At 38.4% G+C, this 24,595-nt stretch overlaps 3 protein-coding genes across 10 annotated transcripts in view; all 3 read right to left on the reverse strand.

Moving 5' to 3' along the window:
- The window catches only part of lamc1 (laminin, gamma 1), a 74,597-nt gene extending 69,701 nt beyond the window's left edge, over positions 1 to 4,896 (reverse strand). Inside the window, exon 1 of the mRNA XM_084412046.1 lies at positions 4,227 to 4,896. Coding sequence (XP_084268172.1) covers positions 4,227 to 4,596 — 370 coding nt within the window. The 5' untranslated portion in view covers positions 4,597 to 4,896. The remainder of the gene's footprint in view (positions 1 to 4,226) is intronic.
- A 3,593-nt stretch (positions 4,897 to 8,489) lies between these two features.
- Positions 8,490 to 20,564, reverse strand: dhx9 (DEAH (Asp-Glu-Ala-His) box helicase 9). Of its 3 annotated transcripts, XM_084411214.1 has the most exons (28): positions 20,433 to 20,564; positions 19,921 to 20,041; positions 19,598 to 19,738; positions 19,407 to 19,515; positions 19,096 to 19,247; positions 18,850 to 18,998; positions 16,694 to 16,740; positions 16,440 to 16,576; positions 16,264 to 16,353; positions 16,019 to 16,180; positions 15,830 to 15,907; positions 15,345 to 15,536; positions 15,105 to 15,246; positions 14,943 to 15,025; positions 14,690 to 14,846; positions 14,421 to 14,518; positions 13,857 to 14,070; positions 13,638 to 13,732; positions 13,484 to 13,557; positions 12,145 to 12,297; positions 11,897 to 12,057; positions 11,707 to 11,818; positions 10,809 to 10,970; positions 10,567 to 10,694; positions 10,228 to 10,457; positions 9,530 to 9,645; positions 9,184 to 9,384; positions 8,490 to 9,076 (listed from the first exon to the last, which is right to left on the reverse strand). In XM_084411214.1, the coding sequence occupies exons 1-28, from the start codon at positions 20,441 to 20,443 to the stop codon at positions 8,731 to 8,733; spliced, it is 3,861 nt and encodes a 1,286-aa protein (XP_084267340.1). In that variant the 5' UTR covers positions 20,444 to 20,564; the 3' UTR covers positions 8,490 to 8,730. The 3 variants fall into 3 exon arrangements, with proteins under 3 accessions (XP_084267340.1, XP_084267339.1, XP_084267341.1); XM_084411213.1 differs by lacking the exon at positions 20,433 to 20,564 and having other exon boundaries at positions 19,921 to 20,035; XM_084411215.1 differs by lacking the exons at positions 18,850 to 18,998; positions 19,096 to 19,247; positions 19,407 to 19,515; ... (1 more) ...; positions 19,921 to 20,041; positions 20,433 to 20,564 and adding an exon at positions 16,839 to 17,007.
- An 848-nt stretch (positions 20,565 to 21,412) lies between these two features.
- Positions 21,413 to 24,595, reverse strand: part of rasal2 (RAS protein activator like 2) — a 76,957-nt gene continuing 73,774 nt past the window's right edge. For all 6 annotated transcript variants that reach the window (XM_084411210.1, XM_084411209.1, XM_084411208.1 and 3 more), the window contains one exon: positions 21,413 to 22,711. In XM_084411210.1, coding sequence (XP_084267336.1) covers positions 22,544 to 22,711 — 168 coding nt within the window. In that variant the 3' untranslated portion in view covers positions 21,413 to 22,543. The remainder of the gene's footprint in view (positions 22,712 to 24,595) is intronic.

Here is a 24,595-nt window from a genome sequence, read left to right on the forward strand (position 1 = left end):
AAACAGAAGTGAAAACAAGGACAGCTCCTGATAAAGCACACATGAGGAGAGCATATGAATTCAGTGCAGTTACAAACTCAAAGTATATGAAATTGAAAATGACACAGGCATTGAAAACAATCTGATGCAGAGTAAAATGCAAGACACGGACTGACAGTTTGCAGTAAGCACTGTGGACTTCTTTCTATCAGTGAGGGAGGAAATAGGGCACGATAAGGGCCATTCACAAGCTCAAGTTAATGAATCACTGACTGCTGCAGTTTATCAGATGAAAGGAAATTCTCACCCACCACAAATGCTCCCAATGGTGTTTTGGAGAAAAACTTCATCTCAAATGCACTTTGCCAATTCAAGTTTTGAAGATAAACTTGCAACTGGAACTGGAAGTAACAGACTAGTACAATTATGAGCTCTCTTAAAAACATAGACCTTTGACAAAAACTTCTGACCATGATCACACTCTACAATACATTTTTCAATCTCCTTAGATGTCTACAGAGCCTTTAGAGGTTTTTTTGAATTTGTGAACAAATGACTATTATAAAAATTAAACCAGATTCACGCAATTCTATAGCTCCCTAGTCATTAATCTTGATCCTTAAATATAACATTGAAGCCTATGAAAATTCAGGAAAAAACAATGTCCTTACAGAAAAATTATCTGACATTGCTAGCAAGGTATGTGTCAATTTCAGGACGAGGCCGAGGGCCGTGGGAGAACGGCGCGAGGCCGGTGGCGTGATTGCTGATGTGCGACACCTGCGCGACGCACCCGTCTCGTATCTCTCGCGGAGGAGCGACGACGGTGAAGGACGAGAGAGGCCAGGCCTGGATTTTATTTGATGTTTTGTGTCTGTTTTATCTGTCTTTACTTTCGTTTTGTATCTGTTTATTTATTTATTAAAATCTGTCGATTGTTTGCCGGTTCCCGCCTCCTTCTTCCCATAACATCGAACATTGCTACAGTATGACAATTAAATTTGTGTTTGAAATCCCTCTAGGCTAGACCAATTTAAAACAGGCAGCATCAACTACCTTCCATTAACCTGACCATTCTTCTTTCTATTTGCCTGTACAAGTACAGATACATGTCTTCAAGTCTTCATTAGCCAGTGTCTGGATGATGATTCACATTTCTTATTCTCATCACATTCTTGGGAGCGTGACAGGCCAGCCAGAACTGGTTAATAAAGTACGAGTGTGGGACATACAGAAATGTTCAATAGTAAATCTACCCTCCTCATCTCTCCTCGCCCCCCCTGAGTCTGCTAGACCCGGCCAAATCTCAATGCTCTCACAGGACTCAGCAGTGTCAAGTTAAGACATGCCTGTTTCCGCCTCGAACATCCCAAACTAAGGCAGAATAAACATAAAAGCCATCAAAGGCAAAGCACATAAAATAAAAGCTTATGGCTGGGACCCGGACTTCTTGGGGGTTCCCACCTACAGAGTCACTTTAAAAAGAGAGAGAGAGACAGAGACAGAGACAGAGACAGAGAGAGAGAACAAAAACATGTAAATCAACAATCGTGTATCTCCTCTGAGATTTGAGCTTCAGTTCTCGGTAAGACGTGTACATTTACATTTAGCAGACATTTTTATCCAAAGCAACTTACAAATAAGCGAGGTGGAAAACAGTGGTGCAGATACACTTCAGCCCATCAAAGTCGACCGATTACAGATTTCGGAGGTGTATCTGTCACTATCAACATATTTTTAAGCTAATTTTGGGATACTGCATAAACATGATGCATGGAAATATTTCTACTTTGCCTCAATTTAGTCAATTTCTTCACTTAATTTCAGCACATATTTAAGATGAAAAGCATCAAATATTATATGACTGTCAGTTTCACACTGTTTTAATGACACGATTCAAATGGAAAATGCCTAAATTAACAAGAAGAACTAAAGTGAATTAGAAGAAGAGGCGTCTGACTGAACTGGCCCGTTATAGTCCACATGCTAACAAATGGCTGCTAATTAGCCAAGTGTCTGAGAGGAACATTAAAAGCAAAATCACTTCCTCTTCCATTATCTAAATGCAAATGTGTTGACACGCTGATTACAGCTCATTAGACATGCTTATTACTTACATTTGGTTATAGGCCTACTGATATAGCAGCATCTACCTGGGAATGAGATGATACAGAGGCCATGGCTTGCTGGCACTACTAATTGGTTATGTTAGTGCTCTTTTCCCACAGTCAGAACAACCTCCTCCTGCAACCCAATCGTTTTGCTTAGGCTGGCAGAAATTCAATGATTCGCGTAATGCGCACAACTTCACTGCCTAGTAGAGAGGCCACTCCATGCCAAGTCTAACAGAGGGTCTATATTGTCTAAAACAGTATAAAACCCAGATTCTCAACCCAGAGTATCTCATGTGAGCTTCATAGGTAAGCTTTCTCCATGACAGCCATCAGAACTGTCAGAGATTGTGGTTTAGGGCTGTCACTCACGATTAATCGTCGATTATTTTGATGATTAATCGAATAATCGGATTTTTTTGTGGTAATAAATAACGGCCAGGTTATTGTTGCTATTACACATACAGCATGACCATTGTTTAGTATTGACCAAAAATGTATTTCAAATGTCCACTTAATCTTTAATATTTATGATAGAAATGCTACAGCCACTGTAATTTCTTGGACAAGGAACATGTGGACATCAAAACTTGCAAACTCAGAGCGAGGGTTTAAATTTTGAAATCGTGATGAATAACAGTTCCCATATTTAGAAACATTGATGTATTCTCCTGTGTTGGAGACACATTCCCAAATGCACGTTATTGGAAACCCACACAAACAGAACATGCGGAGACCGAGTCTGTGTGGAGCAAAATAGTAGTAGATAGAGTGTCGCGCTTCGCCCTGAAACCTGGAGCGCATATTTTTTAAACTGAATCACAGCCTTTATGATTTGATAATAGCACTATGCTATATTATTTTAAATGGTTTTAATTCTTATAATTTGGATAATCTGGCAGGGGTCAGAATTCAGCACAATGCCGGTCAATCAACACATGTGCAAAATGCAATTAAAAAAACAAAAACAATCTAGACCTCAAATTTAATCAAGGAATTGTGACAGCACTATTGTGGTTAGACAATCAAACTTGAGTCTTTTTCAAGAGATAATGCACCTTCCTAAATGACATGCAGTAGGCTATATGATAACAGTAAAATATAGGAAAAAAGTCATTTTGAACAATGTCAATTAGAAACATGCAGATTTTTACAGCCTAAAGCTATCAAATACTATCACTATTTCATAATGCATTTCTGAAGCAGGATTAGGTGATCTCAAATGACTGTTATAATGCAGAAAACTACAATTGCCAGATGTTTCACATCTGAGCTGATCACGAATCTGGTTTACTATAACTTATTTAGCAGACAGTAATAAATATTTATGAGACACTAGCATCTATTGTTAGTTACCGTCTCACTACAATTGCTTTTGGTAACACTACTGTAGGGCCCCATTTGTTAACATTAATGCATTAGATTAGATAAACTAAACTAACAATAAACAATCTTTTACAGCATTTATTAATCTTAATTAACAGATAGCCTACAACTTTTAATATTAAAAATGTATTAGTAAATTTTGATTTAAAAATTCTGCAGAAGCAGTCCATTGTTAGTTCAAATAAAGAGACCTTACTGAAAGTGTTTTCTTGTTTTGTTTTTTTAACTTACATTGACTAGAAAGAATGGCCACAATAGTTAATTTAAGAAAATAGTAATACTAGGAAAACTGGATTAGATGGATACAAGCAACTAAACCGAAAACGTACAAGTGTCAAAGGAATAAAGAGGCTGCTAAACAATGGATAGTTACTTTACTAGCAACAATTGAATAGCCAGAAATGAATAGTTAATATCTGAATCTTAGACCTCATAGATTGAAAAAAATGCAATTTGTTACCAGTCACATTGAAGTAGCCTAGTTATTTATCAATATCCATAGCGACCAGTAGCAAAGGAAAAAAATTCTCCAAAGGAAGTTATAGTATGCTATGAATGCGTACTAGCGACTAATAGAATGAATAGTAGGCTATACTAGATGCTATAGTCACTCACAAAAATCAGTTGGTTAACTTTAAGCAACACATGTTAAATGGACTTGTCATAACTTTAGAACAACTCCCAGAACGGCTCAGGAAAACAAACATTTTGTAACGCGGTTTGACGAGGATGCAAGTGAAAGCTGCTTACCCAGGTGAAGGGTCAGGTTGATAACGTTCGGGTACTGGATGCCCGCTAACATAGTCTGACTTTGCCACCAGGTGGTATCCGCTTGGTTGTTGTAATCGGTGAGATAAACAGCGCTGTGGTGCTGTCTGGGGTCCCCGGCATCGCAAATGTGGCATGATTTAGTGACTCCTGTAACCCCGGTCTGTACACAGTATTCTTCAGGCGGCGAACCGCAAGTGTTGGTGGACACCACGGTTACATTGAAAGCGGCGTTAACAAACTCTGGCATGCAGCGCTGAGGCCGATTGGACTCGTCTATACATTCATCCATCGCTCCATGACTACACGCTGCCCACAAAGTCCATAATAACAAATAACTAAACAGCGACATTGTGTCCTTTAGTTTATGCGACCTCACGTAGCTACCGTCACTGATCCCTTAAAATCCTCGCAGTCTTTAAAAAGTTTGCGGTAACTCGCCAGCTACCGAGTTTGTGTTTTAATAAATAAACTCATGCGGAAAATGGTGGTAATCGCTTCACCTCCAGAAAAGCAATAGTTGTGGCTTAATCTCCTCGCGACTTCTCTCTTGCAGACCTTCACTTTATTGGTGCTTAGTAACCACCGCCATGGAAAAAAAAAACTTTTGGAGAAATGGAACTATATCCGACTACACCCTGGCAGCTAGTGCGCAAGTCAAAGTACTTCCAAAAAAAAAATCCCTACGTCTACTTCCGCCTGAAGGATGCTTTGATGGACCGCCGACCCGCTAAACAAGGCAAGTCCGAATGGACAGGGAGACATGCGTGGGCGTGGCGAAAGAGCTATGGGCGTGGCTTTGCACTTTCTCAATTGGTCAGTTTTGCCAGTCATGTTCAGGAGTGGTTGGGGACAGAATTTCATAGGCTACCTCACAGATTCTCATGGGAGCGATGAACTGACCACTAACTACCCGTAGCTTACTTTTTTTTTTTTTTTTTTTTTTTACAAATATGTGTGTTAAACCAAGGCTTAAAAAAAAAAAAAAAAAAAAAAATTCGTTCAAATAAGAGACCTTTCTAAACTTTTATTCATTAAAACACTTTTCTGAGATGTCCACCTTCACATTTATCTTGTGTTATCTTCAGAGACATACTTTCTGGATGAATCCCCCATGCTATGAATAACTAGGGGATGATAGCTGTTGCTTGCTGAGAGCAGTGGAGTCAAAGAGCAAGGTTATATATACCTACTCTACCAGGCAAGGGTGTATCCGAAACCTTTAAATAGCTGAGTGTTACGTTTTGTGGGCTGTTTATTAATATTTTACCAGCATTGTTTCAAAGATATAATAGAGAACCAGCTAAAAGTTCCTCCCACACCCATTCTATCAATGTTTAGATTAATCCTTCATACAGACTTCAAACAAAAATAAAATTGTTGTTTTCTCAGGTAGGCCTATGTGCATTTTAAGAAAGCAAATGCCTTATATTGACTGTAAATAAGAAAGACTGATGAAAATTTCAAACATTTCAAATTTATGTTAGGCTATATATTGCCTTTGTGATTTTTTACGCAGATAAGCATAGATCCTAACCACTGTACGCATATTCAAGGCTTCACAGAGCTAACTACGGTACACAAAGCCTATATACACTGCCCAGTAAAACTAAATAAATTGCAGTTTGGATTTAAATAGGCAAATGCTTAAGAGTCTATGATTGGATCTTTACTGCAGTGACAGTTATGTTTCTATCACATTATATGTTTGCCAACAGTTCTTCTAACCCTAATTGATGGAGTGTGTACCGAAAATGGATGCCCCTATGGAAATAAATGTTGTGATGTTATTTCCATCAAGAGGTGCATACATTTTTGGCCAATATCTTGTAATGACAATGGAAGAGTCGAGCACTCTGTAAAGTCTACTCCAGCACACCCCAAAGACTGTCAATGAAATTAAGGTCTGACTCAAGAGGTGTCGATTCAGATCTAAAAATAATTCTTCATGCTCCCTCACAACTATTCTGTGACAATTTGAGCCTGATGCATCTTCACATCGTCATCCTGGAATATGGCCATGATGTCTTCCTACATGATTGCTTAAGAAATGAAAATCTACACACTCCATCCATTAGGGTTAGAAGAACTGTTGCCAAACATATAACATGCTAGAAACATAATAACAGCAACTTTTTCTTTCTTGACTGGGCAGTAATAAAATCATAATAAAAATAAATAGGACTTAATAAATAACAACAGATATGACTGGCTATTCTGTTTTTTATATATATATATTTTTTTTTTTTCAATTAACTTTCTTTTTGCATGGGATTTTCGCAAATAAAGTTTGCTCCATGGTTTGATTGGAAAGCGAGAGCTGGAGTACTGAGTTATCAGCAAAGGTATGTGTACCATTGATAAGATTTAGGCGGCTAGCAGATAGGCCCATACTGTACCTGATATTCAGCATGAGCCCAATGAGTCTCTCAGATGGCCATGCGAGCAGACTCTTCGGAGACATTCTTTAGATGCTATACGATTTAATCAAATGTTGATCAAAGAATAAAAAAAACCTCTGGTGTTAAAAAAAGGCAATCAATCAGTTCCCATCAGCTGTGGAGATTAATCGGTCAAATTGGCATCTATCTAAATAGGATAAAATCAGCTCTGTTGGAAATAAATTAAATTGTCCTAATAAAAATCATGATATACCTATTTAAAAGGCAATAAAGCAAAGAGATGCTTATATGTTTTTGAGTCAAGAATCTACCTGACCTTATCTACCTATATCTATGACCGTATGCAATGAGCTCTCTACTAGACTTCTGTCCATCCATCAATCACTAGACTTACTTCATCCAGAACAGGGGAAATGAGAGCTAGATCTGTCAAAATGAGAAAAGACTGTCAACGCTTGGTCAAATACTCATTCCAGTCCCCCATACTGAGACAGTACCCTGCTGCACCAAGCTCAGGCATGCCCAGGATGTGCATTGTCTCACTACCTTAAAACTTTAAACAAATTCACCAGCAATTGTTCTCTAAGTGGACTTAGTCTATCCAGGATACAAAAGGTACGTAAGCTCATCTTACCCAGAGGCTACAACTATTTTCTCCCTCAAGATATTCAAAGCATCCTCTCAAATATTTTAATTTTTTGCTGTGGTGCCAGATTTGCTTTATTGAGTAAATCTAGAGGAACAAACACAGCACACTGTGTGTATTTACAGTTATATTTAGTTACACAATGATAAACAATTATATTTGCAGTTTGGGTTAGTCGTTCAAGGTTAAAATAACAGCAATTAAATACGTTTTAAATAATTTATTTAAGTGAACATTCATATTAAAGCACCGTCTGCTGCGGTTTTAAAGCGCCCTCTATCGGTAATCATTGGCAAACTCCTCTGCCCTAAGCAACAACAACAACAACAACGATAAACGTCAGATAAGAGGTAATAATTTAAATAAATAAACAAAATCAAGAAAGGTTCTGACAACATTTTAATCTTACCCACCAAATTTAAATAGATAAACAAAATCAAGAAAGGTTCTGACAACATTTGAATACCCTCCAAACACCTCAATTAGATTAAAAGTAAAGGTAAATCTAAAGGGTTAAACCTGGTTTGCTAATATTTAATTATACACATTAAATGATTTCAAGGCACTCTGATCTAACACATTTAAATGTTTCTGTTTAGCTGTATTTGAGCCATGGATTTTTTTTTTTTTTTTTTTTAAAGATGTATTAGGCAGCCAAAACAACAATTTACGGTGCACATGCGGGAAAAAAATAAGATAAAACAGATTTATACTTTTCACCAGACATGTCAACACACTTTAGGTCTCAGTGTTCCAAAGCTCTTGCATGTACACAGTTTAATAGGCACATGCACTCTTCCAGTTTTGTGGTCTCTGGAAAGACACTGCGTTCTAATAAACTGAAATAATGTAATTATTAGAGTACAATATTATTGCATTCATCCATCAGCAATTCATTATTGTGAAATTTAAATGTGTTACTTTATTGTGAAATTTCACACGCATTATGTCTGAAAAGGCATACTTCTAAATTATGAGCTGATAAGTTTTAGGGAACAAAATGTTGCTCAATCTGGATAGAAAAAAAACTTGGCTGGAGTTACACATTGCTGCAAAACCACACATCTGGAAACTTTCTGATTCCCACCAGTAACTTTTTGGTAGGACTGTCAATGAACTCATTTCATAGAGGGCATAAGAGAGATCAAGAGTACCCATTACATAAAGAATTAAGTATAATAAAGAAATGATACAAAATATGGATAGAAAAGAAATTCTTTAATAGAATACAACACTTAACATGTATTTGCCATCTATTAAAAATGATTATTGCATTGTTGGTCACAAATTAGCTATGTTTAGTAACTGTTGTTATCTGGCAGTATGGCAGTCAAAGTTGTAATTTTTCATGCTTTTTTTATTTACATAAAACAAATTGAGAAAAGAATGAGAACCAACAAAAAGCAACATAAAACAAACATAATTTTCAGCTTCAGCTTTAATAACCACCCCTGTTTCCGCCCCACCCACCTGAGCCACCTCTGAATCCCCTCCCCCCATATCCTCCACCTCCTCTATATCCTCCACCCCCATTAGATCCTCTGTATCCACCAGATCCCCTGTATCCACCCCCACCCCCGCCACCACGATAACCTCCTGCTCCTCTGAAGCCACCTCCACCACCCTGGTATCCTCCACCTCCTCTGTATCCTCCACCAGACCAAGATCCACCGCCACCACCACCTCTGTATCCTCCTCCTCCTCCTCCTCCACGGCCCCTGAACTCTCCACCACCTCCAAAATCAGTACGGGCCATCTTGGGTGGACGTGGACCATCTCCAAAGCTGTAAAAACCAAAGATAAGATGCGTTAAATGAATTGTAACATCTCAAGGTCAAAAGGGACCTTCCGCTTAATAGGTCACTTAAATGTATGGGTTCAATTATCTCACCGTGGGTTAGTGGCCATGAGGTTGATGCCTGCCGACGAGGGTCTAGACACAAGTCGAATGACGTTCAACAAGTGCTCGTTGGTGGGATCCAAATTTCTGATGTATTCCGGGTCTTTGGTCACCTCCACCACCAGGCCTTCCATTGCTGCCCTCAGAGCAGCCACACCAGCAGCTACATCATGGGGGATCTGCAATTTGAGCCTACAGAAGGAAGGAATATTCTTGATAATCGAGGAACACTTCTCTTTTGTTGATTTCCTTGCAAATATTTGGTTTGCACCCAGGATTCCCGAATCAAGAATCAAAAAATTTCATGACTCAAAATACAGATTCATGAGAAACATACCAATCATCAAGCTCAACAATTTCTCCATTGGATGTGATCTTCTTTGAGCCGAACAGAATGAGCTGAAGAGGACTGACAAGAGTCATTCCTTTGGCTGAGATGGCTCGAGTTCGGATCTGTAATGACAAAGTACAAGTATATTACAATATTACAAGTATATTACAAGCTATACTTGTGTACTCCTATTTTTTCTTTAGAAGTGCTGATTTGGTGCTCAAGAAACATTTCACATTATTTATGTTATTATGTACATTGAAAACAGTAGTGTTGGCTTCATATTTTTGTGGAAACTATGATACATTCTGTGATGAATAGAAAGTTAAAAACATTTATTTGAAATATATATTTTTCTAACAGTATAAGTATGTCACTTTTGATCAATTCATTTAATTGATCATTTAATCCATCTTCCTTGCTGATCAAATGTGTTAATTTCTTAGACCCCAAACTTTTGAACTGTAGTGTGCAAATTTAAAAGTCTTACGGACTAAACATACTGATGACTCATCTTGCACTACACAGTAGTTTGTCCAATCAAATGCTCTCTATAATAAGAATGTCCCACCCCTTAATACCACCTGCAGCTGACTAGCAAGTAGAAAATTATGGCTCAAGTCTTGAGCCTAAATGAAGTAGAAACGTTAAAAAAAAAAAAAAACAAAAAAAAAATTAGTTTCAAGCTAGACTTTAAAACCAACCTTTTCCCCAAAGACAAAAAAGGGAGATGGATACGTCATATCGTGGTTGCTGAAAGGACAGTTGACTGAGGATTTGTGAATGAGAGCATTTCGTCCCTCTGTTGTCAGGATCTTCCTCTTCTCTTTGTGGTAGCACACGTTGGGGTAAGAGCCAAACGTCAGCAGAGAGATCACCACATCCAAGTTATTGTCTGGTCCCACGTTGTTAAACATCTGATTCATGAGGCACTCTACAAGAAAAGGAGAAAATCAAAATCAAATTCAGAAACTCAAACAACATCTGTGGACTGTAATAAACAGCAGCACAACGCAGAAGTGCATTTAGAAGCACGGTTTAACCTTCAGGGAAGCCAACGTTAATAAGGATATCCTTTAGCTGGACCTTGGCCTCCCAGGTCATCCTCAAAGTGGGCATGTTCAGCCTCTTGTGCTCACAAAACCTGATCTCTGCGTCCTCACCTCCCATCCTGATAAAATAGAATCTATTTCAATTGCGAATCCCTCAAGAAAAAAAAAGAAAAAAAAACACCACCACCACCACCACACAATACTACATTTAGTTCAATGCCCTCTGGACCTACCGGACTTCATCCCAGGCCTGGAAGACAGAGAGTAAAGCCACGTGATCTGAGAAACGTGTGCCCGCATAGTTCCTATGAACAAAGCCGAGACGTTTTCCCTCGTTGATGAAGGGCTCTTGGAAACAGCTCGCTGCTGAGATGGTGCACACTGCATCTCCAACACTACAGCACAATCACACACATAAATGCAAGTAAATACAACAGGTGATTGGGGAAAAACAGCTAATTAAAAAGTATGCAAAAAAAGTATTTAATTATATAATACACATTATATTTCAATATCTATTATATAATATGTATGCTTATAAATACACTACTGTTCAGACGTTTGGGGTCAGTAGGATTCGTTAATACATTTATTCGGCACACATCAAAAGTGACAGTAAACAAAAGTTACAAAAGCTTTCTATTTTAAATAAATGCTTTTTTTTTACTTTCTAATCAGAATCCTAGAATTTTTTTTAAATCACATTTCCATTTAGCAGTTTTCAACTGTTTTCAACATTGATTATAATAAGACTTTTTATTTTTATCGAGCAGCAAATCAGCATATTAGAATAATTTCTGAAGGATCATGTGACTCTGAAGCCTGAACACTGAAATTTCAGCTTTTCCATCACAGGAATAAATAATATTTTAAAACCATCTTAAATTGTAATAATATTTCACAATATTACTATTTTACTTTATTTTTGATGAAATAAAGCAATCCTTGGTGAACAAAGAGACTTATTTCAAAAACTTTAAAAAATGTATTGACCCCAAACTTTTGAACAGTAGTGTACATGCATGTGTCATCTTTTTTATTTTACTTTTCATTTGGGGGTTTAAATGTGACCTGACAGGTTTGTAAGAGTCACAAATTCATAAACAGCCAAGGTTGGATGAATAAACTTACTTAAAGATGCATCCCATGATCATCATCTTTCCCAGACGTGGTTCAATGGGGAGTTTGGCCAGAACACGTCCCAGTGGAGTCAGCTCATCATTACAGTCTAGAGCATCCAGCTCTGGGAAACAACAGAGGCTTGTTGGATTTGGTTCACTTCAACATAATTACCATTACCATAAAGACATTGAAGCTGTACCTCTCAGTGTATGTTCAGCTTCAATAACGGCATCCAATGGAGGCGGCTCAATGGCTTTAGACAAGAAATTCCCGATGGCACCCAGTCTCAGTAGCTTAATGCTGAGGGCCACCTCATGCAGCGGCGTGCGGAAGATTTCTGGAGTCATATGGGTCTCCAGTCTGCATAACAATCATTGCAATCAACATTTCATATACAGTTTGATTTTGTTTAAGGTGGCATTACAACTGAAGAATGACATTTCATACTTTTCAAAGCGAGCTCTGCTGCACAGGTGAAAGCAGAAGCCTGGTCTGACTCGGCCAGCTCGCCCCTTCCTCTGCTCAAGGTTGGTCTTGGAGGCCCACACTGTGGCGTAGTTTGTCATATTGTTGTGAGAAGTGAACAACTTCACTTTCTGCCTGAATGACACATATTTGGTATTTTAAAACCATTTGCGGACAAAACGGAGCATATAGAGATAAATGTACATAAAAGAAAAATAATTCACCTAAAAATAAAAATGTCATCATTTACACCCTCATGTCGTCCCAAACCTGTATGACTTTATATGTTCTGCATTACAGGAATTATAATAATGTTGGTAACCAAACAGTTTTGGTTACCATTGACTTCCATTTTATGGACAAAAAATACTGAGACATCTCATAATATCTTAAAGGGATACTCCACTTTTTTCGGAAATATGCTCATTTTACATCTCCCCCAGAGTTAAACAGATGAGTTTTACCGTTTTAGAATCCATTCAGCCGAACTCCGGGTCTGACGGTACCACTTTTAGCATAGCTTAGCACAGATCATTGATTCTGATTAGTCCAGTAGCATTTCTTTCAAAATGACCAAAGAGTTTCAATATTTTTCCTATTTAAAACTTGACTCTTCTGTAGTTAAACCGTGTACTAAGATCGACGGAAAATGAAAAGTTGCGATTTTCTAAGCCTATATGGCTAGGAACTACTCTCATTCCAGCGTAATAATCAAGGAACTGTGTGGCTGTACCATGAGTGCAGCAGGCGTAATGATATGACGCAGCGCCTGAAAATAGGTCTAATAGGTTAGACAAACTTAGTCCCGGTCACGTTGGAAGAAGTTACCGAGCTGGGGACTATTTTCAGGCGCTGCGTCATATCATTACGCCTGCTGCACTCATGGTACAGCCGCACAGTTCCTTGATTATTACGCCGGAATGAGAGTAGTTCCTAGCCATATAGGCTTAGAAAATCGCAACTTTTCATTTTCCGTCGATCTTAGTACACGGTTTAACTACAGAAGAGTCAAGTTTTAAATAGGAAAAATATTGAAACTCTTTGGTCATTTTGAAAGAAATGCTACTGGACTAATCAGAATCAATGATCTGTGCTAAGCTATGCTAAAAGTGGTACCGTCAGACCCGGAGTTCGGCTGAATGGATTCTAAAACGGTAAAACTCATCTGTTTAACTCTGGGGGAGATGTAAAATGAGCATATTTCCGAAAAAAGTGGAGTATCCCTTTAAGTCATACAGGTTTGGAATGACATGCAGGTGAGTAAATGACAGAGTTTTCATTTTTTGGGTGAACAATTTCTTTAATTACAGGAGCTGCTTACTTGCAGGAGTCAAGGACAAAGACCACATCATTGATGGTGATGCTGGTCTCAGCGATGTTTGTGGATAAAATGACCTGTGGTGTGAAAGAAACAATTGTTTAAAAAAAAATTAATACATAAATTTCCTATACTGAACAATAAAACTTCTACAGACCTTAGTCACACCGTCAGGGACAGGCTCGAACACTCGTCTCTGTTCTTCCCTGGGGATTTGAGAGTGAAGGGGCAGGATTCGGTATTGATGACCGCCTTAGAAGGACACAATATTGAAGGAATCGCTATTAGTCATTTTAAGAAATTAGGGGATACAAGTAAATTGATCAGAAGAAAATATTTAACTTGAGTGCGAGCAGAATATCATTAAATTACAGACCGAAGTGTGGGTTCATCTCCAGGTGTTTTTGCATGGAATAGATGAGGTTCCAGCCTGGCAGGAAGACAAGCACAGCTCCTGGGACGTCCAGCGTTTCAATGTACTTCAGCAAAGCCTCAATCAGCTCGAATGGAGTTTCCTTCTCATTCAGCTGAGACATGGCACGCTTGGTCTCAGGACTATACTCTGGCCCACAGATGACATTACAGTTCACCTGTAGAAAACAGAAGTAGGCTTGAAATCATCAAGTAAAAGGTCACCTGAACGCTGTTGTGGAGTATCTAATGTTTAGTTAGTTAAATGCAGCTGTTCATCACTTATGTTTTTGAAATCAGTTTTAGTTGTACTTGTAAAATAATTAAATTCAAATAATTTAATGCTTTTGATTTTTTTAGGATTCAAAGAACAGCATTAGAACAGGAATATTATATTTCATCTGAATTAATACTTCATTTCCAGATACTAATTTAATAATTGGTCTTAATAACTTTAATCAATGACCACATAAAAGCCATATTTAATATTTATAATAATAATTGTAAACAAAACAAAAACAAAACATACTTCTTCCTCTCCACCATCTTCATCTTTATCTTTTTTCTTCCGGTCCATTGGTGGTGGTACGAACTGAGTCATCTGAATGCAGTCTTCTAGGAAATACTCTGGAAATCGAAAAAAATCCATCAGGTTTTACAGTCAACATATTCTAAATTAATACTCTATTATTGAGCAATGGGTTTCCAAACAATTTAGGAATATTTAATCCAATATGTGAGTATTGAAGAATTAAAAATACATTATAATACAGTGCATTGAGAAAACCTGCTTCTGACCTTGTACAGCATGTGCACGTCCATGCACCTCGATGACAGGACAGTTGAAAAAGTATTCCTTAAACATGGTGGTGTCAATGGTGGCAGACATGAGGATGACGCGCACATCAGGGTAAGCCTGGACCACATCTCTCAACACGACCAACAGGAAATCAGTCTGGACAGAAAAGCACACTTGTGAATATAGAGAGACAGGATACCTCTGTCTGATATGGTATAGTAAGCTGATATGGTATGGTAACGGTGGACTTACATTTAAATCCCTCTCATGGATTTCATCCACAATCACATGACTGATGCCACGGATACCAGATTCCAGCTTCCTCAGCAAAACCCCTGTGAATAAGACATGTTTAGCTATATCGCCCAGCTCTACGCAGTGTGCCGCAGTCAGAGGTTAAGAAGTGGAACTTACCAACTGTGCAGAAGAGGATGCTGGCATGAGGTCTGGGCAGGACAGACTCAAAACGCACACTGTAACCACAGCTTTTCCCAACCTCCTCTGCTCTCTCAAAAGATACACGTTCTGACACTGACACAGCACTGATCCGTCTCGGCTAGGAGGATGAACGGTCGCAGAAGCAAGTCATAAAACAGGTCTGTCTCCTCAAGGTGACCGAGCACACAAAATAATAAAGTATTTCAACACACTCACCTGTGTAACAACAATATTGCATTCAGATGCTCTGCCTCTTTTTATGAACTCATCCAAGATGTACTGAGGAACCTGAGTGGTCTTTCCACAGCCGGTGGCTCCACGAATGATGACCACTGGGCTATTGTGAATGGCGGACATGATTTGCTCCTCAAAGTTCTTGACTGGCAGCTGACTTCGTTCTGCTACAATCTGTAAAAAGAACATGCTGCTAGTTGATTTTACAATACTAACAGCATAAGAACAACTCCAAAATTTGAGTCTATGTCTTTATATCTATATATCTATATAAACTCCTTTTGCATGACATAACGGGATAGGGGGGTTTAGTATGTTGGTTTTAAAAAATGTGAAGTGCTTTTTTTTTAAAGAAAATATTCAAAACATGTAAATGCCCTCAAAGCTAATACCCAGACTACAAGTAAAACCATTAAAACTCCAATTTTTTATTTCATGCAGACTTTAAAGGGCTGTTTTTAGCTCACTGTCTGCAGATCTTTGTCCTGTTCAAGTTGAAAGTTGAGCTCCTGTAGCAGGTCTGTGCTGATCTGTTCTGGGGTACACTGAAAACCAAAAAGTAGTACAATACATTTTCAGTTTGATGATGTATATAACACTAAATTCAATTGATATCATTCGATTAAAAAAAGTTCATTGCAGAACAGCAGACTCACAAACGCCAGCGGTCCTTCGTCGATGTTGGAGCTGGTCCAGGGGTTCCAGTTGATCTGCGGTGGAGACCACGGCACCACTCCTGCCATGCTCTGCCTTTGTGAGGGCTCAAAGTGAGCCAACTTCCCTTGTACCAGAGATACTGGACTGTTGGGGTCCTGTGGCTAAAACAGGACAAACAAAGTTGTTGGCACATGTTCATATGTCACTAATAAGAAGTCATGCAGGTTTTCTGTCCAACACTTACAGGAGGAGGGATCTGGATGCCAAGTTCTTGCACAATACTGTGCAATTGCTGCTGTACATCATCACTGAGATTCACTTCATATACATCCACCTGTCATAGCAACCCAGACAGGAAGTCAGAGGAGTCAATGAACACACAGACCTCAAAGATAGTTGGAACTGGGGTGTTAAACTCACACTTTCTCCCTCTTTCTTCTTGGTTAGTCCTGTGTAAGCCTCTATAACCCCCAAATGGTAAAGCTGACGGACAAGAGAAAGTGCACAAGACTGGGCCGCCAGCTTCTTTGTTGAGCCATGCTCACGGGCAAAAACCTCTAGAAAAGTAGGACAGCATTAGCAAGGACACAACTGCTGATTGTTGATGTGAAACTATTTGCCCTTGGCCCTTATAGTTAAGTACATAGAAGGTTGCAAAGTATTCTGATACTTACTCCTACCAAGTTGTCTTACAAAGATTGTCATCTCGGCAATAAAACTCCTATAATAGAGCAACATTTTAAATCAAGACATCCGAACATGACATTTAGCCCACAGATGTCCTTAACAATGTAGCAAAAACAAGCTCCACAAACTGACCTCTTAACCGGGCAGCACATGAGATCAACAGAGTGACATTTCAGCGCTGGGTCCGAACAACCCATCTTGAGCAGGTTTGTTTTTCTGCCAGACTTCTAAACAGGGAGTTATTCCTCTCAAGGTACTGGAGAACTCGAGCCCTGATGGACGAGTGACATCAGAAATCACAACCAGACATTACTTTGCCTTTCCCACCTCTAAACCCAATCAATCACGTACTTTACCATGTGACCTCTTAGTGTAGCCTAAGTCATGTCACATGTTTTCCCCCATGTAAGGTTGTGATTTCTGGCATCTCTATTGTCCTCCTTCAAGATTACATACTACATGGGTGAATCTCACAAAAGCATGTCCAGGTCACATTTCGCTCTAAAATCAAGTACGGTAAATATGATCAAATAATAACAACTAGATAAAAAAATTGTCAAGACAAACTTTGAAGTTGGCTTGAGAAAGCCAGGCCAGAAAGTTTGAACGCTTGAAGTTTGTAGGTTTTCAGTTTCAAGTAACCTAAATGTTTTGAAGGAAATACAGTCTATCAGAAAAACAGATATATAAATAGATTTTTCATGTTGCTAGCATGATTTAGCACATTGCTAACCTCTTGGGGGCATGATTATCATGTTTCTAGCATCATTTAACATGTAACATGCTGCCAGCATGATTTAACACGTTGCTAGCGTGATTTAATTCATTGCTATCATGATTTATCATGTTGCTAACACGATTTAGCATTTTGCTAGCATGATTTAATATGTTTCTAACAAAACTTAACATCTTGCTAGTATGTTGCTAGCATGATGAGCATGTTCCTACCATGATTTAACATCTTGATTATTTATTATTATACATTTGAATGGACATTTTTAATTATTAATAACAATAATTGAGCCTGTTTTTAGAACCACTTTTTTTGTATTGTGATATAGAGAGCCTAAGTCCCTCCCCTTCCGGTCGACCACCATGGGACCTTATTTCGGAAAAATATTGTATGGTAGTCTATGGCGAGAGACAACAAATATTTTGATCTCGTTTGAATCGTGCCCTGATTTACACATATGATGTTTGTCAATTTAAAAGATACATTTTAAAGTCAAGAAAGTCGCAGCTTGATGTAAAACTGTTGAGGTATAAGACTGTGAAAATACGTAATTACAAAGACTACAAACCCAGAAGGCGCACATATGGGACGTCATACCTTTTCTCTCAATGAATGAAGCTAACTTTACTGAAGCTAACGTCTGTCATTTTTTCTATAGTCTCACATTATAATCGTAACGTAACGCCGTCATGCCTGAGTGTTTTGAGCCAGAATACACACATACGAGCAACGGATCTTGTGACGTACATAGTGGGAGACGAGAGATGTAGTTCATTGAGCGATTTTCACATAAAACTAAACGTTACTCTTCTGTTTTATGACAAACTGCGACTTTCTTGACTTTCATAATTACCTTTTAAATTGACAAACATCATATGTGTAGTTCAGGGCACAGTTCAGACGGAATAAAAAGATAAGTTGTCTCTCGCCATTGACTTCCATTCATATTTTTTCCGAAATAAGGTCCCATGAGCCGGAAGCGGAGGGGCAGGACTTAGGCTCTCTATTATGGCAATTAAGTACATTATTCCTATACATTTTCATTACTGTAATTCATTCTTTTGACTCTAAAGTGAAATATGACCTGGACATGTTCTTGACAAGTTTCGTGAGATTCACCCATATGACATTGTTGATTTTCTAAGATTACATCCAAGACGAAGAGATCTTGTTGTCTGAGATCTCCTTGAGGTTAGATGTACATCAAGGAGTTCTCTGTGATTGTTTCAGTCCAGCAGAAAAACAAACCCTTGATACATTACATTCAAAAGTATGCAAAGTATGATTTTTGAAGAGACATATCATTGAAAACATTTAGTTACAAATGAATATCTCACTTAAACAGCAAGTGGAATGGGTAAAAACTACGCTGTAATAGCAAATGTCTGTATTTGATGGGAATGTTCTGACCTGTTGTGGTCAGGCCCCACTTGGCTGTACTTGTAGTCTGTTTGGTTTTTCTCCTTCTGAAAGAACTGGTTCAGACGGGCCTTCGCATTGTCCAGAGTCCAGTTCCCATGCAGGCCAGCGTTCAGATCAACTTCCTCGGATTCCAAGGTCTTGGGAAATAAAAAAAATAAAAAACGTAATTCTCAGAAATGTTCTATAATGGTGGTCATTAGACAGAAAACTGCACTAAAAAAAATGAAGAGCTACCGCTTTGTCATCCTGTTCCTGTCTCTTGGAGTAATACTCCTGCAGGTTGGCTCCTCGCTCCCATTGGGCATTTCCAAAACCAGAGTAGCCCAAACCTGTGACTCCAGGAACGGGTGCAGAAGCTGCAGAAGGTTCTGAGACACAGGAAGAATCTGTGGGCAAAAAGCATCATTCTCCATTGACAGCTATTTACATGTCTGTGTATTCTGACTAAACATTTAGAAAGCAACACCTAAAGCAGATACTTCATTACTTTATAGCAGATGTTATGTTTTAGTAACCGATTATTGGATTAATTTAACATCTCTCACCTGATTCCTTCTTCACAGCCAGATGTGGAGGTAGTGGACAGTTGGATGGGAGATTTCCAAACTCAACACCTTCTTCATTCCCTCCATTGCCTCCATCAGGTACACTGACCTGAAAATGATAAACATAAACTTAGTAATTTCCTCCTAACACACAACAGATGAGCTGTGGTCAACATAGATGTGATACTGACCCCTAGAGCAGGAACTTCACCAGGACTTATTTCTTTCATCCGAACAAGATAATTCACAAAATCTCGGGCAGCATTGGACTGAGCATCCTTCTTGTTGGTGGAATTTCCCATGCCAATGTAATTGTAACCCTCCACACGCACCTTAGTGAAGAAACATGGTTTAAAACAGGTCTCCTCAACTACAACTACACACACACACACACACACACACACACACACACACACACACAGTATTGTATTAAAGGAATCTATCGATATAGACATGTAGATGTGAATATGAATCATATATACAGTGTCTATTTTATATAAGTTAGAGGCCTCACCTCACACACGAATTTCTGTCTGTTTTTATTCCCAGCCGCTCGGATGTCATAGTTCGGAGTTATCTTCTTTTTTCCACACCAAGCATACAGAAAGTTCTTAATGTCCGCCATTGTTGACGGTCTGCGTGTGAATTAGATTAATATTAATAATACGATTTATCTTTTAAATTCTCAAAGATAACTTAAATCTGAACTGAGTGGAAGAGCGAATGCCAGAAGATATAACGTTAACGTTACAGTAACAAACGGCAAGAATAACTGTATCTATCTATCTAGAGAAAACTAACTCAATAATGTGACAGTTAAAAGTTGAAACTGTAAGCACACGAAAAATAATAATACATTTAAAAGATACATCTAGTTAAACTGATTTTTTTGGCTATATGTTTGCAGGTAGTCTGCAGCAATGAATGGGCTAACATAACGTTAGCCCCCTGCAGCCATCTCCACGCCAAATAAGAAAATTATTATCAAATAAAACTATTAAGTAAAATAAAGATGAACTACTTTACGTTTGTAGCATACCAGAAAAAAACTCAGCTCACGCAAATCCAAACAAGACGTACACGATGTTCAGAAAAGTACGTATGTTACAGGACAATTAGCATTGCAGTAAACAGTTCAGAACAGGAACAGGAAGAACTGGAAGTGACGCAGCCCTGAGAGCGTAGCATAAAATCTAGCGCAACATCACTCGCGTCCGCGATATTTTTTTTCCCCAGGATGGTAGGGGAAGACTCATGAATATTCATTAGGGAAGTCATCCCTGATTGGTCGTAACCTCAGTGACGGGTAGGTTTAGGGGTAGTTCATCAGACCCCCTGTGACGGTTAGGTTTTAGGGGTAGGTCATCAGACCAATCAGGGATGACTTCCCTAATGAATATTCATGAGTCTTCCCCTATCATCCTGGGGAAAAAAATATCGCCTCCTGTCCTTGCACTGCAAATTCATAAAAATTTTAATCGAATGTTAGTTCCCCTTTACTTGGCCCAATGAAGGTTAATTGTAGGCTTGACACACACAAATCCACATTATGCATAATATAGATCACTACCCGTAAAGGTAACTTCCCTGTAATGTGCATTATATTTATGTGTATTGTATATCCGTCGATTCTGCAGTCAGCACTGTTTTTTTGGTATTGTTTATGTACCTTTATGTATGTGTACATTATATATGCGTGCGTACATTTCTTGTGCAATGTCTGGACTACACACCTAAGATGTTCACCCATTACCTGTAAAATTAAATGCTGTAGTGACAATACATTTTGTTTTAGTTGAGTTAATTTTTTTTATCTTTCACATAATATTTAGAAGATATACATGTCTATATTCATATATTCACTTAAGAATAACTTTAAGAATATAATAATCCTTATAGTAATGAATATAAACAATAGTAATGTGCAATAATGCCAATAAGGAAGAATGAAATTAAGAGAGCAGAAATGATTAATCAATTTCAGGTCACACACACAGACAAAGTGATCAATGAGGCCACAATCATCTTTATTCAATGCTCAGCTTTCAACTTTGAGACTGACCATCAAATACATTGCTACGAGAAACAGCAAACATTGAGGAGTTCTGTGCCACAAAAGGTTAAAGGCATTGATGCTCATATGGACAGTGAGAACACAGTGGTAAAACAATGACTTTCAATAAAGGTAACCGACAAACAATAGACAGGATCAGAAGGAGGGCAGTGAGGCTGTCTAAAACAAGAGGGCAGTGAGACTGAAGATTGGTAGTTTCACAGCACTCTGGTCAGATACACAGGGCAAAAAACAACCAAAAAGTTAAGTTAGGTTGAGTGACTGTCAAATAGCCTACATGTCTGACAAAATAAAACGATTAATTCAGAACAATATTTTATTTCATTAAACCCACTGCTTCAGTCGTCTTTTTAGTAACATTAATGAACATACTTATCTTGAATTTCATTTTCAAGATATCGTATTTTTGCAATTGAACTGACTGCCTTAACCGTGTCCTTTCAGTTAGTCACCTAAAAATCAGCTGTAACAACCTTTTGAAAGATGATAACATAAAATAATGATAATAATAATAATAATACAAAAAAAAAAAAAAAATAGAAAATTTGTGTTAGAAAACTGAGTGCATAAAATTGCCTTTCATCTATTTCTGCCTGTCAGATTCTGCAACTTGCGTACATTTACATTTACGGCTGATACCTATGTGCTTTTCTTCATATTTTCTTTTAAAACAATTCTATTTTTAAGATATGTACATCTCCTTCATATATTTTAGGCAATAATTAAAAATCTTTTTGCAATCTTAAATCAGCATTTATGCGTAAATCAGTATTTAAAATAAAAAAAAACACAAACTCACTGACTCAGATCCGACGCTACATTTAACTCTCCCACGCAATTTCAGAACACTCCTCTGCAGTAGCACTTCTGTACATAACCAATATTAGATAACGTTTATATACAATTATAACCAGACATTCCTTGTAATCGCATTTATACAGTAGTCAGTCAGTTTTTAGGCATGTAGTCTGGGTACTCTGTCCCTGTTGAACTCGACCGATCGGTGCCGGTGATCTGTCTTGGAGCACCAATCGGCATGGATCATCAAGTCCATGAGCACCAATCAGCAGCTGCTGTTCTTAAACTCTCCGTTCTCAGTGATGGAGAGCTTGGTGGGGTTGGTGGGCGACAGACCATTGCGGAGGTTGTGCATGCTGTATCGCTCTTTCACCTGAGTGAGGGCACCCATCAGCCGAGAGTTAGCTGCATCCAGGGAGCTGATCCTCTTCTCCTACAAAAGAGAGAAAGAGAGAGGAGTACATCAATATCTGGAGGTCAGAAGCAACATACAGATGATATTAGTAATCTTGTTTCTTAACATTACTTAAAGGAATATTCAAGGTTAAATATAACAACCCACCCTATATATAGATACATATATAAACTTTATTATTTAAAAGTAGCATAACTTTGATTATGCATCACATTCTACTACACTTTTCTATTTCTATTATACATATTTTTTCAAACTTTCAATTGTATTTAACCTTGAATATTCTTTTAAAAAGATTCATTACAAATAAAATAATACAATAAAATTCTGATTGTGAAATAGTGAAAATATTGAAAGTAAAAATAGCGGACATACATTGTGAAACTAAACATTTGAAAAAAAATAATAATAATAATTCACTAAATGTAATGTTTTATTATGTGTATATTTCTTTAAGGGTGCTTTCACACATGAGTGTTTGTTTCGGAACCTGGTGCGTTTTCTCCCTTGGTTCGGTTCGTTTAGGCATAGGCTATGTGAACACGGCAATTGCGCTTAGATCCGCACCAAAACCATTGCTCGGAGATCGGCCGAACGAGGTGGTCCCGGCCCGATTGCAAACGAACTCTGGGGCGGATCGCTTGTGGTGTGAAAGCAATCCGACCCAACGGACCAACGAACAAAATGGTATTATAATTCATACCAGGAAATGTGCTATATAAATAGCAGTAGTATCTGATTCTGAGAGTGAGAAGATTAGTTATCACAGCTGAAAACCAAAAGAGCACCTCATCATCTTAAAATGTTGTGTAACTGTGCTTCTCTGCGCAAGAATGCTGTCCCGATAAAGCTTTGATTCCTGCTCTAGCTGCATTATAACATTTGATTAGTGTTTGCGTGTCTTGACACAGTTAACCTCTAGACAGCACTGGGAGATTCAGAGAGAGCGTGTTTGAATTTGCTGTAGTATTAATACGAATGTAGTATATAAATTTAACAGCGGGAATGATGGCTACTTTCGTATAGTGTTTGCGTGTGTCTCGACAGTTACAAATAAAGCCACAATAAGCTCATGGAGCAAACTTGTCAATCATCTTGATAGATGACGCAGAGGAAACTCTGACCAATAAGAGGACGGTTGTACTCGGCGCATGTGACTTGCATAAACACATTTTGGTACGCTTTGAAAGGTTGCCTTGTGAAAGCGAACCGAACCAAGAAGAAAATGGAACATTGTAACAAATTAAGTCCCTGTTTCGGAACAAAACAAACAATCTATAAGTGTGAAAACACCCTTAAAGTATAACTAAATCAACTCTATTTTCATTTTAATATGAAGATAAATTTAATAAGGCAAATAATAGCTGACATAAATAGGGCCCATTCATAATCTGTACCAGCCTGACAAATGGCACAGAATCTGCCTTCAAAAGAACACACACACACACACACACACACACACACACACACACACACACACACACACACACACACACACACACACACACACACACACACACACACACACACAAAAGGGCAAGTTTGTGAGGGCAGCAAAAAGAGGACAACTCAAATCCTGCACAAACAACCAGAGAAGAGAAGTAAAAGCGAGACCATCCTTATAATTATCTGCAGAGGGCATTGGCGATTTGTGTAGAGAGCACACACACTGACTAGGGTGCTGGGAGTGTGGCAGCATGGGCAATCAGGAAGTGACTAGGCAAAAAAAAGGAGGGAAAACAAAAAAATAACAGCAGCCAAAGCTAGAGCTCACAGATACCAGGTACCGAATCTGCTACGAGCGATCCCTATTAACACACATTCCTCAACAGCACTAAACATCGGGAAGATGCTCTGACAGCTTTGAAAAGTGGGAAAAGCGTGAACGTTCACTAACCCCAA

Source organism: Rutilus rutilus (assembly GCF_951802725.1).
Source record: "Rutilus rutilus genome assembly, chromosome: 6".
Lineage (NCBI taxonomy): Eukaryota > Metazoa > Chordata > Actinopteri > Cypriniformes > Leuciscidae > Rutilus > Rutilus rutilus.